Here is a 15,738-nt window from a genome sequence, read left to right as displayed (position 1 = left end):
ATCAGGTTGATCAAAGCCCCAACCAACCTGATCTTGAACACTTCCAACGATGGGGCATCCGCAACTTCCCTGGGCAACCTAGCCCAGCGTCTCACCATCCTCACAGTAATTAATTTCTTTCTAGTATCTAGTGTAATTCTGCCCTCTTTCAGTTTAAAACCATTGTGCCTTGTCCTATTACAGCAGGCCCTACTAAGGAGTTTGTGCCCATCTCTCCTGTAGGCCCCCTTTAGGTACTGGAAGGCCGCTACAACATCTCCCCGGAGCCTTCTCTTCTCCAGGCTGAACAACCCCAACTCTCTCAGCCTGTCCTCATAGGAGAGGTGCTCCAGCCCTCTGAGCATTTTTGTAGCCCCATCCTAAATTGTACAGGCTAGCATATCCCAAACAAGTTTAGTTCAACGCTGAATTGTGTGGGATTGTCTAAAAAGAGTACTGGGAATCTGGCTGGAGCAGTGCTTGGTACAAAAAGGTTTGCAACCCTGTGGTCTGTTTAAGGATCAGATTTAGGAACATCCCGCATTCGCCAAGCCGCTGAACCAGGCTGCGGTGCCTTACAAACGTTGCTGTGCGTGATGATATTGTTAATTTTTGTTCTCCGGAGCCCTCCAGTGGAACGAACTCGTGAGAATCGCCACAGAACTACACAAACATTCCACAGAGACGCTTCATCTCCCAGAGCCGGGCTGCTGACACCGCCGGCCGCCGAACCCTGGCCCACGTGTCGCTTTCCTAACTAGGTTATTACCGCCTAAATAAGTCGACGTCCTCCCCTGCCCATCCAGGGGGGTTCCTTCGCCACCTCCCGGGGCCGGCCTCTCCCGGCCCGCCCCCCCCGGGCGGGAGCCCACAGCACCCACGGCGGCTTCACCCCCGGCAGAGGCGGCGCCGCCGCCGCGCCCCCCGCGGGCATGCGCACTGCCGGCTAACGGGACCCTGTCCCCGATGGCCACCGGGGACCCCCCAGTGGGACCAAGAGGGGGGGGGGGGGGGGCGGCGGCGGCGCATGCGCGCTGGGCAGGACGGGGGGTCCCCAGGGGCTCCCCGCCGCCGGCCGTCCCTCATCCCGCCGCCGCCGCCGCGCATGCGCAGCGGGCCGCCCGGCAGGCCCAGCAGCTCGCCTCTTCCCTGTTCCTCCGGGCCGGCCCGGCGCCGCCGCCGGCTCCTCACGCCCGGCTCGGACCTGCCGCCACGGTGGACGGGCGGCCCCCAACGCCTCCCGGCCCGGCTTGGCTGGGGGAGGAGGAGGAGCGAAGGGGAAGATCGGGTCCGCTCGACCCCCGCCGGCCCCCGGGAGCGCTGGCGAGCGCAGCCTGCCCCGCTACTTACACGCTCCCCTGCCTCCCGCCGCCGGCACCGCCGCTGCTACCGCCCGGCGGCCGCGTTCTCCCTTCTTTCGCTCCTCGTCTTCACGAACAAGACAATATGGCGCCTACTGGCGCTCACCCGGAAGTAAAACGCGTCACGGTGGCGACCCTTGCCTGCAACACGCGAACGCCTCCCGCCGCCATCTTTGCTAAGGGCGGGAGGGCGGGGCCTCCCTTCCCCCCGGCCTCCGGCGGCGGGAAGCGGCCGGCGGCGGGCAACGCCCCCCCGCCGCCATCTTTACTGTGGGCAGCCACACACGTTCCTGTGTCTCGCCGCGCTCCATGGCAGCCGCGGCCGGGGACGGAGGGGTCTCCCTCGGCCAACATCGCCCTGTCCCCGCAGGACGCCCCAGGGGCTTCCCCTCGGCGCCGGCCTGCCTTAGTGTGAGGAGACCCGCGGGGAGCTCGGCAGCCCCGCGGCCTCCACAGGTAACTGCTGGCCAGGGAGCACAATCCATTGCAGGCTCCGCTGTGGAGCCTACGTGAAGAAGTATGTAAAGGTGCTTCGTGACGTGGATGTAACTCCGGGCAGTGGTGCCGCATGGGCATATATCAGTAACTTCCACGTCGTGTAGCTGCAGGGTGTCGGCCTTCTAAGTCAGTCGGGGCAGTCTTGTGCATCTCTGGAGGATTTGTGGAGCAGGGCAATTCTTGAAGTATTTTATTCAGAATCCCCAAATTAACCTTTAAGCTATGAGATTTACCTTGAAGTTATCGTTGTATATTTACGTGTGAAGATAAACCAAAATCATCCTTGGTAAATAGCTCTTCTTGTACGGATGCCGGGGTTGATTCTGTAGGCCAGGAGTTGGTGGTTGCATTGCTTTTTGCGGAACAGAGATTTTCATTAGCCAGCACATTACTTACCGCTGTGATCACTTCCTTTCACATCATCTGTTGTACATGCCTGAAACATCCATAATCTCTTTGATCGTTGGATAAAGTCACGTTAATACCCACATAGAGTAACAGAATAAACTAACTTCTGTAAATCTATGGAAAATTGAAAGCTTCAAGAAACTTGTGCTTTACTTCACATAATGATTTCATTGTAAGATTTGTTGGTGCCGCTTATGCTACGTATTACTGTTAACTGAAGTGTTGTAGACTTTTTGTGTCGCAATGGCTGGACCGAGAATGTTTCCCATGGATAGAAGTGTTTTGGAAGTTTTAAGTCTGTCCAGCGCCAACTGACGCGCAGCTGGAACCCTGGAGTGGACCTTACGGATGCGCAAGCTTGAAGCTACTGCTGAAACTGGGGATGTGAAGGGGACCCAGTTTTGGTCCTGATCTTGTCACAGAAGGACAAAACTCTGTTCTTTTAAAGGGAACCAACTCTGTCTCTTACTCTATGACCTACATCATGGATGGTAAGGCAGGGGGACACAAGTGGTGTAGCTTCAGTGTTCAAGGATATGGACTCATCTCTGGGGAGCTCTTCCAAGTGCAGTGAAGTTGTGACGCGAGACAAAAGGAAAAAATGTTCTCTCTTTAGTTGGGAAAAAAAAATGGAAGCTTTGCAAACTCAATTGTACAACATACAGCTTCTATGTAAACAATATAGTTTTCCAAATGGTTGGATGTTTTATTTATAAATTTGTCAAATAATATATACCATAGATGTAAAGGCAAAATGAACAGAAGATAAATGGCAGCTTTATTCTGAGAAACTTGTTAAAGCACCTAGGATAGATTGGAAAACTGATCAGACTTCTGTTTGTTTTTTAAACACAGTCTGTGCTTAAGGCCCTGTTTACTTAATAATATTTGGAATTAGAAATCTACAAATAAAGTGTACAATGTATCAGTACTGTAGTAAAATTCTAAAAATACTTTTATTTAAATACATGCAGAGTAGAGTCAGACTATTAGTTCAAACAAATGAAAAAAGTAAATGAATGAAAACAAGACAAAACTTTTAACATGCTTGATGTATTTTCGGGCTTAGCAATGGGGTTTTTTGATTACTTGGATTGTCTTTTGTATAAGTGCAAGCACATATGAACATCCCAGGGATTATTCCCCATGCACAGATGACAGCAGTGTCAGAACTCTGCTTTGTGAAATGGCTCAATAGGGAATGTCTGGTACTGACATGGTGGTTTCCTTACAGAGTTCACTGTAATGATCCCCAGGTTACACAGCTCAAACCCAAAAAAACTAACCTAGCAAAGGAATGAGATAAGTGTTAAGAAGTCATAAACCTCCTCAAAATAAATGCTTTTCTGTTCTCTTTTAAAAGCAGTACTGCACATTTATGCTTCGTACTAGAAAAATATTGGAAGCGGCAATAGATGTAAGAAACATTCTCAGCACTTAAAAAATAGCTTTTCTACTAATATCAATGAAGACAGAAGTATTTATAACTTTTTATAAATGGAATGTACACCAAGTAGTCTTAACGTAGTTACAGTACATTGCAATTGTTCTGTTATAACAAATAAATTCACTTACTTTTTATATAATGTTGTGCAAAGGAACTGTTTTTACTTGAACTGACAGACTTCTGTCTGAAAATATATTTTATAATCTCAGTTTACCCAAAAAATAGATTTTGAATAATTTTGAACAATCACTTTCCCCACTGTTTCTGCAGTGTATTTATACATCAACAGGAGAGGTACAAACAGCTAAAACTGCTGGCAAAATTACGCCCTAAGACACACTAAGTAGGTACAGAACCAAAAATTATTCTAAAATAATTAGACTGAAATGGTTCTACTGAACATCAGTGGAATCTCTTTCATGTAAATGTATAAATCCTTGTACAAATGTATACATGTGTACAGAGCACAGCAAAAAAGTTTCCAGCTGATTAAAACTGAGGACTATCAAATTTGTGTTTAATCAGGGCTGCTGTGGAGCTGTTTTGTGAAGTATGCTACCACTTCTCTAATTAAAATTGGATTTGCTAATTTTTGCTAAATGAGTTGTATTCAAATGCTTTCTTTATTCCCATTTTAATAAATCTTAAAGTTTATCCTTGAGAAATTATTCCTTTCCAAATCTTAGTTTATTACTAATACATTCAAGTAAGATTTTTGTAATGGGTTGAGAATGTAGATGCATTTATTTCATATCCCTTTATGATTCAGTTTGTGTTAGTATAAAAAAGAGGTCCAAAGAGAAGCACATGGTGAAGCTAAGACACTTCAGCCTTTTAATGAATTCACAGGCCACTCTCACCTGCTACCACTTGAAATCCGTAAGCAAGAGCACTTCATTGATACACACAGAGGGTGCAGATGGGAACAGGGTAGGAAGGTTTGGCAGACTGTATTTCATTTTCTAAACAAAGACGGCTACAGCGGGTACATTTTGGGCAGAGAAGTTCAGGGTGGGTTGGTTGATTTGTTTGTTTTTCCTTCACCACTAAGTATTTGTAGCCCTCTCTTAGGAGGACAGGCTTATACAAACGTGATGTCTGTACACATATCAGTGTCGGTAAGTTAATATAATAAATCTGAAGTTTCTCTGAAAAAAAAAAGAAAAAAACCCACCAAAACAACACCCACCCCCAAAAAAAAACCCAAACAAAACAAAAAAAACCCCAACAAAACCAAGAAGGTAGGGTGTAGCTCTGTGAAGAGTACGTGCTGGAGGCCTGAAAATATTTTCTGGTAACAGAAGATATTTTAAGGAGAGTCTTAAACTTTGGAGCCCTTCAGTTAAATTCTGAAAACCCACAGCTTTTCCATAGAGTGCACACATCAGGAAACTAAGAGTTCCTAGACTCTAGAACCACATTTAACATTTTAGCAAATACAGGGTTCCTGGAATGCTCTGACTTTCTCTTGCAATTCCTGATAAGGAAGTATAACAGATCTTCGGTATGCATATTTATGTACAATCACTTGCTTTAGAGCCAAATTTGGCCACAAAAAAAACCCCAACCCTATGTCTTGAAGGCCACACCAAGTGTGACTTGCATCTAAAATTGTGTATGACATCGCGTGTTAGTCATCAATTCTTCATTCTAAAGCCATAACTTCACCTGTTGCCCTCACTTTTAAAGCGTGTTTCCTTCTCTATTATTTTCATACCTGTTCCTGGCTCTGAACTTACTGGAGTTGCTGCTAACACTGCTTTTATTTCAACTCAGGAAGCCATCACTATTGGTCACGAGCGAGGCTATCTTGGATAAAGGCGTTAGCTTTTTTTCATGCCATTTTCTCTACGTGTCCTGTAAAATACCTTAAAAGGAAGGAAATGTTCCCGGCTGTTAATGAGGAAATAATTCTGCTGGCGTCTTTCATGGTATCCTGGTCTGTAAGTTTACTTGGGCAGATTTCAGCAGTCCAAACAGTATGTGAGCTCAGGTTAAAAAGAAGCAAAGACCACCTCAAGAGTTTCCTGGAAATAGCATTAAAATTAAGAAAATACAGGTTAAGAACCTTGTTCTGTTTTTCTCCTAGTTCTGTACTCCAGGGAGGTAGTTCTAGGCTAAAAAGTAGGAGATTAACATAGGTACTTAGGTTCAGTAGTTCTACGTAAGTCAGCAAAAACTAGGAGCTTCAGGCCTCGTCTAGTCAGTCCGTCTGCTTTCAGCTGGATCAAACGCACTCCATCTGTGGTCTCCTAGCAAGATTGCATCATAGAAGTGAAACTTGGTTGGTATTTGCTGCAACTCTTGCCCAGAACTAATCCCGAGTTTTAACCATTTATTTACAAACAGGGGGAGGGTGTATGAGGTGGATGAAGGGCATGGGAAGATAAGGAGGTAAAAGAGAATTAACATATTTTAACCAACTCTAGCCTAAACATGATTCTTTTTTTCTTTCTTTCTTAGTGTAGACTCAGGTTAAGATGTGCTTAGTTGGAATACATATGGCTAAAGCTGACTGCTTGGTTTTACTACTTTTGGGTAGACTGAGACAATTTTAATCTGTGGAGGGCAACAAATTATTGCATTGTCCAGAAGGCACAGCCTAATTTTGACCTAAACAGAGGAGTTTTCCTTTGGAAGATAAAATCCTGTGGGAGCAGGGTCTCACTCTGTTATGACAACTAGTTGTCTGGCCTAACAATCCTTAGTGCCTGTACGAGTTTGCATAAGTAACGTGGCTAAAAAATATACCTCAGCAGTTTGAGCAAATATAATTATGGCAGGTTTTGCTATTTTCTTACGCAAAAGAGCGGGTGCAGGTGGGAGGAAGGTCTGAAATAGAACAGGAGAATAGGAAAGTCGCACAAGTAGGAATGACAGCATGTGGTAGAGATAGTGGTCGGGACAGCATGTCTTTTCACCAAAAAAACATTTCCATAAATGAAAAGAGTAAGCAGAAATAAACTTAAGTCTTTTCTCTACCAAAGAGCAAGTTGGACAGGATGGAACTGTTACGGAAGTAATTTGTATTTAAGTAACTGCTTATTAAATAAATGAAATACCGCATAGCTTCAAAGCAGACATCAGATTTTGACCTTAAAATGTATCTATTACTCTCCGGGTTGGAAATAAGAAATTACCAGAAGTAACTCAAAACTCTGCAAACTGGATACAGAAACAAGTTCTGCCACTGGGACAGGTGGTATCCTCTACGCATGACACAGGGAAGTCCAGACACGTATGACAGGGCAAAAGTCATCATTTACTGTCCAACTCACACACACAGTGCAAAAATAATTTATAGTTTATTACTCCTGTGAGAAAAGTATTCAGGAACAGATAAACAAATTCATGTTTAGAACCAAAAGTAACAGAATTACCCAATTACACTTAAACCCCACACATACTCATACACAAGCTTATATACTGTACAGTGTCATAATTATGAAGTTGAAAATTTACTAAATACAGAAGTATTTGCAATTCTCTTTCCTAGTAGGTAAAATGACAATATATATTGATAGATTTACGGTGTGCATATATATATACATGCACGCACACACGTGTGTGTGTGTGTGTGTGTGTGTGCGTGCGTATGTATCTCAGAGGATATACATATGCACACCAATATATATTTATATGAAAACAGGAGTACATTGCTATACCGGTGCCAGTTGGAGACAGCCGACAGGGTACTGGGTATCCGAGGATTCACTGTCACTTTGTGGAAGCCACGTTCTCCCCAATCTATTCCCCAGTCTCTCGGGGAAGAGCGCTGCAGCATCACCCAGAGCCAGCTGCTGTTACTCCATCCTGGAAGCACTGTGCTTTCCCATTACTACACGGAAGTGACACGATTAGACAGGTTCTTGTCTGCAGAAGTCTTAACAGCTGACATCCAACCCAGTGACGGGAAGGATCTGGACTAGATCACAAAAAGTTGAAATATTTTATATTCTTACCGTACACCAGCAAATCCAGGCACTTAACGCTATCAGTATTTTTATTCTCAACTGTTTTAGAACTACGGGTGAAAGTTTATTAAAATAAAGAACAAACTTTCCATAGACCTCAAGAGGATAGGACATCATTTTACATTCTAACGGTACTGTATTTTAATGTATCCAGGAATTTTAAATGTTTGGCAAAGTGCATACTTTAAGAGAACCATCCAGATATTTATAATAGCGTGACTGAACTTCAGAGTCAACATATGATAAATTCTCTACAAGATAAAGGCACAATATTTACAGGTACTCTTACCACTGCAGCTTTAAATAAGATAAACTAAATAACCACGACCATCTTTTAAATTAAACTGTTGTGAATTATAGTAATAGTCTTTCATAAAAAAGTAGATATGCTTGTGCATTTAGTACTCTTGACTCTGGAACCATCTGAACGTGAGCATCACTAACATACACCCACTGTCCTCCTGATGCGCCCATGGCTTCTTTTAAACCTGAAATGAAAAGCAAAAGAAGTCGTTTTTTGTCTTCCACGTCATCATCAAACAAATACAGTGGATATTTCAAAAAGCAAGAGAAGCTTCTAACCCACAAGAATAACTCATGACTTAGATGCAGTCCAGTATTTGTAGTTTGAAATTTACACGTTAAAGAGAACTGTAAGAGAAGCTGGTGGAAGACAATGCTTACAAGTGTACACTGCCAGTGCTTTTTTCATATTTTTTTCAAAAAGCCTAAGACATTTCAAGTACAGCTTACTGATTTCTAACAGAAAGTTATACTAGCACACAACCAGTTCTGACATAGAAAAACCCCCATATTTCCAAAGCTGATCAGCGTGAAATGAAGAACACAAAAAGATCTCATCTGTTCTAACAATCACTGCAAGGGAAGCGTAAGAGTGAGGAAGACTTCCATTTCAGAAATAATACAAAAAATAGACCTTTCTGGGAAACGCGCTTCAAATGCAAAGGGATACTACACAGCATAGACTGGATAGTGCTTGGTTCTCACTCCTCCCGTGAAGGGAAACGGTAAATATATTTATCTTACTCTGACAGCTCAACATTCTTGCTTCCACAAATCATTCACTAACAGATTCTATCCTAGAATCTTATTTCATTCTGCATATCCAAAACATATTAATAAGAACTAGTGTGCTGTTCTTAAAATACCAACAGAAACCCTACAGCAAACTTCGCATCCTCCATGAAAAAGTTTCTTGCTGTTCACATTAAACCAGAGTTTTCCAGATTTTTTAAAAATTTGTAATCCTAAAATAGGCAAAATGCTCAAATATATGGAAAATTTAGTTTAAAGTGTCATGGATTTGTCTCTTGTACTAGAACTGCAAATACCAAATATGCCAAGGAATTACATTTTACCAGGCACAACTATTCATCTGGACATATTATTTTGACTAGGAACGAGAGAAGAGTTTTCCATCAATTCTGTTTAATAACTGAACCAAAATTCCATTATCCACTGAGCTCTACGTGGGGTTAATACAGAAGTAGGTCACGTACTGGGTGTAACTGAGGAAAAAAAAGAATTGATTTATGCAGCCCTAAAAATAACAGAATATTCTGAGCTAAAACAGTTATTTGCTATAAATCCCCTTAAGGATAAGGAGCTGTACCCCGTGGTTGCTTTTGGTTTTACTCACAGAGAAAGGAGGCTCTGTTTGTACATACCCAGAACACTTTTAGTGGTAGAAATATGCTCCAGTAATTTCTTGGAGGGTGTCCTGACTTTCACATACGCCGCATAATGACCACCTCTCATGGACCCACTGTGCTCCACTATTCCGTAAAGGCTGTACAGCACTCTTGAACCATCCATAACGTTCTGCATTCCCAGATACACAGAAAACAAAGAGAAATTATTTCACAATGAATTTTACGGATATCTTAACTAGCTTTCAACAGTATTAATTTAAAAGAAGCAAACAGACATCTACAGCATTTCCAGTGGTGAAATAAATCTATTCAAAATACTCGAGAGGCTATTAATTAAACTAGTTACCATGGAAGCACCAATACTTGTCCTTAATGCTGTTAGATACACTAACACCATCAGGGCAGCATAGCTTAACTAGTACTAGTTAACATCTGTGGTATTCTTGATATGAATGGAACTTCAATTAGTTACAGTTCTGATCTCGGGATACTATTTGAAAACATTCACTCTAATTTCTCTAGGAAAGGAAGAAATAGTAATCCTCATCACCTTCATCATCATCATCCAGTTTAACGTGTGCTCAGGACAACAACCCGTTGAAGGACAATAAAAATAAAGATTTGAAAGGGGTACCTTACAAGATGCGGAACAAAATGGTGCCAAGTCTAAAATCAGGGGGAAATCCACATGCCTATTTACTTTCCGTAGACTCAAACCAGCCTTCAAAAGAAAAGAAGAAAAAAAACCAGACCGTCAAATAATTATTTTTACTAGGAAGATTTTTAAAGCTAAGGTGCGTTGCTATACCATTAAAAGAAACCAAAAGCAAGAATAAGATTGTAACATTTAAACATTCTTTGTTATGTTTTCAATACAGCGCCTGCTACACATAAGCATGATGGACACGTAAGAGGTTTCCCTGGATACTGCCTAAATGCGCTCTTGAAGGTAACAGGCAGTCAAAAAAAAACCCACAAGCATGTTTCAAATAGTGGTTCTACCAGTTCTCCATGTAAACAGCAAATATCGGTACGCACAATGACACTTAAAAAGAACTGCTCGTCCACCGGTGAGGCAGAGGAATAGACAAGAGGGTTTTGGCCTTTTACCTGGTGGAATCTTTTCAGATGGAGAATAAGAATAGCAGGAACTGAAGAAATCAGCAGCTGTTTCCGGGCATTTGTGTAGACACCGTCCATTTTCTTTTCTGTATTTATGAATACCAAAATAATTTGTAAAGTGGGGCAGTCACACAGAATTTAAGAATTTTTTAAACATCTGTTAGAACAGATCTACGTTGCAATTAATTTGTACATGTTGTATAAAATCCAAGGGAAATTTTGTGTAGCAACAGAAATTTTTTGTTCTCATTTTTCTTGTTTTTAATAAACATCACCTGCCAAATCCGAGCATTATTTTAACCTGTCCTGCGCAAATCAGATCAAAAGTTGGAAGCATGTACGCTATCTAGGTCAGCTTGCACGCTGAGATACCTACATTGCCTGTTACTATAGCACCCAACTTTCCTGTTAAAACCACCTCACCCAAAATAAATGGATGATCACTGGAACAAGAAAGGGAAGGCGCAGGTCTCTTCATCTATGCTAATGTCCTAACGGCTAAGATAGAGATTAATTTTACATTCTTCAGTTCTTTCTGAATGACTAGATGCTTTGTGCTTATTTAAGAGAAGGGCCTGAGGGGGGGTGTCTACTTCAGGATGCCTCAATCTGCTGGCTTCAGCACGCAGGACTGGGGAACGTGGGCTCCGATCCCCCCGTGCTGCAGAGGGAACTGAATCCGGGGCTCCTACCAAAAATAGCTCAGTGGCTAGCTCTACAGTAAAAGCATTTCCTTCCCTGAATAATTAATTAATGTACTGGTTTTATGCATGTCCAAGGGTAAATATTTCATTTCAGGTAGAATGGAGCGTTTCAAGTAGGTGACTTCTTAAATCTTTTGTTTTAGAAGGCAAAAATTAATTATTAATTATGAACTGATTTTCCATTTTTCACTGTGCCCATGGAACCAAAATATGACTTATATAGCACTTACTCGCAGACCAATAATGATGAATGAATGATTATAAAATAGGTTTTTTAGATTAATTTTTCTGAATTTACCCATGCTTAACCTGTATCTCTCCAGACATCTATAAACGCACAGCAAAGAGGCAATTTTTTGTTACTGTAAGACTTCCCTTTGTATTCTATTTATAAATAATCAGGAGAGCTTAATTTTTTTTTAATCTTTCTGAATTACTACACATTAAAAAAAAAATCCTCCAGTCCTTTTTAAAAGTTTATTTTTCGTTATATTTAAATTGTTTTTCTTACTCAGTGAACCCTAATGGTCTGCTTGGGCTATACAAACATTGAGGAAAACGTCATCACAAGAAGGTAGTTCTCCCTCATCTCCATTTTTACAAATCTTTGTAAGTTTTTCTTTCCTCTTCAAGTGTCATTTTTTGCCCCTCTTACTTAATTACATGACTTCCCCAATTATGTAAGTTGCTAGAGCTGAAAAATACAGCATTTATTTCAAAGGTTCTGGGATTGCAAAGAACAGAAACAGCAGCAAAGATTAATAACGATGAGCCTATTCAGTTTGTGGTCGTCATTAAATTACTTATCTTGGATAAAATAAAGATGCAAAATAAATTCTAAGTTGCATCTATGCTTACGTTCTAATATAAGATTTAGTCTTGTTGCCTTCGCAGGATGAACTTTAAAGTTGTTACGAGCAAGTTCTACCTGGGGAGGCATTTTCTCTTTATCCACAAGGGGGAGGCCCGTGCTGGAGCAATGAAACTGCAGGTTTTGAGAGGCAATTTTGTAGTGTCCAGACAGATACAAGCACTTTACCTGTGGAGTTTGTTTTCTTCTGATACTTCTGTTTCCTTTCCGTGCAGCTCTCACATAGAAGCTTGTTGTTCCCCATTAGGAGCTCTACAGAGGTGAACTGGTAAAGGCAGGACTGAACAGAACATTCCTTTGAGCTAGTTATGTAGCTTTGGGAAAGCGTCTGAAAAGCGTTTTGAGGGTTTTGGGACGGCGGGGATTTGTCTACTGAGAACACGGAATTATTCGATAAACCTAATGCTGAATCCCCGCGGCTCATTTTTTTATCTTCATTTATAGTATCGCAGAAACTGAGTTTGGATATGGCACTGGAAATCATCTCATCGTTACCATCACTTGGTTTGTTGGGCGGCATTTTAGCATTTCCATGGTTGACGTGCAAACCAGACACGTTGCTGGACAGGCTGAACGCTGTTTGCTTGGAAGCACTTTCGCTTTCTGAGGCTTCACTGTCTGCATCGAAGCTGCTTTCCGAGCGGCTGGCTTCCTTCTCACTGCCTTCCGTCTGACTTCCATTTACGGCAGAGTCAGCGCTCGCGTCTTTGGAGTACAGGACGCCAGAGCTACCTTCCAGCTCAAGCTTTTTGGTTTTTTCCTGCATGATAATGGGACTTCTTTCCTCTTCATTAGAGGCGGCTTTTCTGGCAAGCCGTCTCTCCTGGTTCAATTGATTCTGTAAATTATGGCATTATTATTTCAGTAATATAGGGGAGAAACAAAAAACAGAACTGTGGTCTAACATAGGTTTTGAAACATAACAAATTCAAAGCAAATTAAACCTATTGTTTTTATATTCTTCATCTCTCACGTTTAAGCTAGTTGATCTCTCCTTAAGATCTTTTTAAACCAATTTAGGATCAGAAACCTACACCCTAGCTGGCTAAGAGCATTATACTTACTGTGAGATCAATACTTCCCACAACTAATTACATTCACTTCGTGGCAGCTGGGGATGGCACATTTGGAGTGGTATTCTCTTAATCTAACTTAAGCTTCTAAAAGGTTCTCAAGTTTAAGCTTGTCCCTCAGCCTCCCGTCGAAGGCCTTAGCTCCTCCAGGAGAACATTCAACTCACCTTGTAGGCACTTGTCTTAGAATTAAATAAAACATCCTTAGTAGTATGTTTGCTAATTTGTATGTTATCTGAAGTTGATTTTTTTGTATTTTATCAAGATTGTAAGAAGAAAAAAAAACCTTGCTGCCACAGAAAACTGCTACTACAGACTAAAAAAAACCAAAGCTGCCATAATTTTAGGTGATTTGTAAGTGTTCATGATTCTTTTACTTCTTTCTTTTGTTTGCCTTTTTCCCAGGAGAAATTAGCAACTTTCCTTCCCCTTTTGCTTTTTCCTTTATCTGAGTTGGATCAAAATTCCAGTGATGCCAGCGGGAATCCTCTCATTCACCACAACAGTTCGAGTTTTGGTCCTTATCTCCTACAACAATCAGTGTCTGCACCTTCTTCTTTCCATCCTTTCCTTTGTTTCTATCACGTCCTGTTTCTACCTCTGTCTCATTCTCTGCTCCTATCAGTATTTTATATGGTTATTCTGTTTTATTTTTTCTTCAGGTGCATTTAGTGTGTTGGAACCTGATTCAGGAGAGGTTTTATGGTCCCCAACAGGGCACAGACCCCTTCAGTAGGGCTCACTCAGATACCAGGTACAAAAATCTAAAATTGCCACGATCTCATAACCTATAGTCTAGGCACGTTCCTAAAATAAGGCTCATAATGCCCTCTGAGCACCAGGAGCTCTGCGCACTCACATCTTCCACTTCTTGGCATTAATGAAGTATGTTTAAACAAACAAAGTGACATACAGGAGGAGTTAAGCTCACATCAGTGCTCTCACGGAGCTAACTACAGAAACTAACTTTCACGGGTTGCTTCCATAACAGGGAACCTACGTGGAGGGAAATAGCCATCTGCACACCTGATCCTGTGCCTACACTGCAGCGAGCGCGTAACTTTAGACACGGCTTTGTGTTTAGCAGTTCCTCCTGACTCTCGTTAGGTAGCTTCTTATTTGGTAGAGGGGGTTTCTGGACTGGTTTTGTTTTGGATCCCACTCCAGGTCACGGGTACCAAAATGCTAGGCACTACAGGGAACTGCCTGACTTGCAGGCACTGAACTTTTTTCAGTCTATCCCTTAAATATATACCATAGACTCAATTCATGAAGACTCCTCAAGCACATACTCAGTTTTAAACTTTAAGCAAGAACTTAACTCCAAATGAAGTCTACGTGAAAGACAAAAAATATTCCTGAATATTTTCTTAAGCAGGGTTTAAACCTACACTAAATGCGTGACTTTGTAATTCAAGTCCTTAAACTTGTAAGCAAGTGAACAGTTTATCAAAAAAGGAAAAAAAAAAACCAATAAAAATAATTAGAACCCCCCAAAACTATTCTCCATTAGGACAATTTCTTGTCTCAGTTAAGCTTGCTTTATACGTAGAGGAGAGGGAGAGGAGCTTGTCTGAAATTACTGCTGGTGTTGACAGGTACTATGTAAACAGCAGTCAAAAAATTATTAAAATTGTGAAGCTCCCCATTTCAAGAGAAAAGCCAAACAAGGAGCATTCAGGTACTCCGTTGCCTACAAAACCACCCACGGGACAGCCCCCATTTTCACAAGCAAGCTTAGAAAATGAACTGAAGTCACAGAACATCAACAAACGCTGACTGAATTCAACAATTGCTTGTTTTGGATTAGAAGTTTTACTGCAGAACAGTTATATTACACTGAAATAATTAAAAAAAAAAAAGAGACTAAAATAATGATAAATACGTGTCTGAAAAGATGGAGGGGGCAAAGAGGATCACAAAACCTCACCAATTAGACAGACATACTTCATAGGTCACTCTATCCATTTTTATTGAAAGCAGAGCTGTTGCTTCCTTTAGTCTGTATAATCTAGTTTATTGAATCCATACTATATTTTATTTTCTTAATTTTGAAAACGTTTTAGTAATTGTGTTTTATGTATCAGTATTAACTCTATTATTAAGATTGTAATTGGCCACATAACCCTATATCGATGATAAGGCTTATTAAAAAAAAGAATTATGACCGTATATGACATATAATGACATTATACGACAATAATGACAATGAGAGCCTTTCTCACGCTTCATTAACAGTAATATATGTGCACAGTTATTACTACATACTTCTTTTAATCTCTAAGCACTAATACGTACCAATAATCCCTTTTGTTAGGCTGGCGTGTTTGCAGAACCCTTTTACTACCATCAGGAAGAACCATACAGCCGAGGAGGCTGCACTGGAGAGGGGCTGAACCCAGCTCCCCAGCCCTCGGGCTGCTGAAGGCCAAGCGGATCACGGAAACCATCATCTCGGTCCCCCAGAGTCTCTGCTGGCTGTACTATTTTTGTTGCACCCGCTACCAGCTAATCCCTGGGACAGCACTAACGCAGACCTGCCTGCTCTCTGAGCCAGCATTACTTAACAGTTCTTGTGATTGCAACCAGGAACAAACTATGAGGGCACCAGAAGAAAAGCAGTCAACA

The 15,738-nt window shown here is 41.5% G+C and overlaps 2 protein-coding genes across 7 annotated transcripts in view; both read right to left on the bottom strand.

The window, feature by feature from the left end:
• Positions 1-1,476, bottom strand: part of PNISR (PNN interacting serine and arginine rich protein) — a 29,986-nt gene extending 28,510 nt beyond the window's left edge. For both annotated transcript variants that reach the window (XM_063329901.1, XM_063329902.1), the window contains exon 1: positions 1,330-1,476. The gene's annotated coding sequence lies outside the window, so the exon portion shown is untranslated. The remainder of the gene's footprint in view (positions 1-1,329) is intronic.
• A 5,507-nt stretch (positions 1,477-6,983) lies between these two features.
• Positions 6,984-15,738, bottom strand: part of USP45 (ubiquitin specific peptidase 45) — a 56,758-nt gene continuing 48,003 nt past the window's right edge. For all 5 annotated transcript variants that reach the window (XM_063329892.1, XM_063329895.1, XM_063329893.1 and 2 more), the window contains 5 exons: positions 12,206-12,875; positions 10,451-10,548; positions 9,975-10,061; positions 9,356-9,509; positions 6,984-8,155 (listed from right to left, as the gene is read on the bottom strand). In XM_063329892.1, the coding sequence (XP_063185962.1) occupies positions 8,022-8,155; positions 9,356-9,509; positions 9,975-10,061; positions 10,451-10,548; positions 12,206-12,875 (1,143 nt within the window). In that variant the 3' untranslated portion in view covers positions 6,984-8,021. The remainder of the gene's footprint in view (positions 8,156-9,355; positions 9,510-9,974; positions 10,062-10,450; positions 10,549-12,205; positions 12,876-15,738) is intronic.

The sequence above is a fragment of the Chroicocephalus ridibundus genome, chromosome 3 (genome assembly GCF_963924245.1).
Source record: "Chroicocephalus ridibundus chromosome 3, bChrRid1.1, whole genome shotgun sequence".
NCBI lineage: Eukaryota > Metazoa > Chordata > Aves > Charadriiformes > Laridae > Chroicocephalus > Chroicocephalus ridibundus.
The sequence above is the reverse complement of the archived record's forward strand: the minus strand, read 5'-3'. Positions and strand labels throughout refer to the sequence as shown.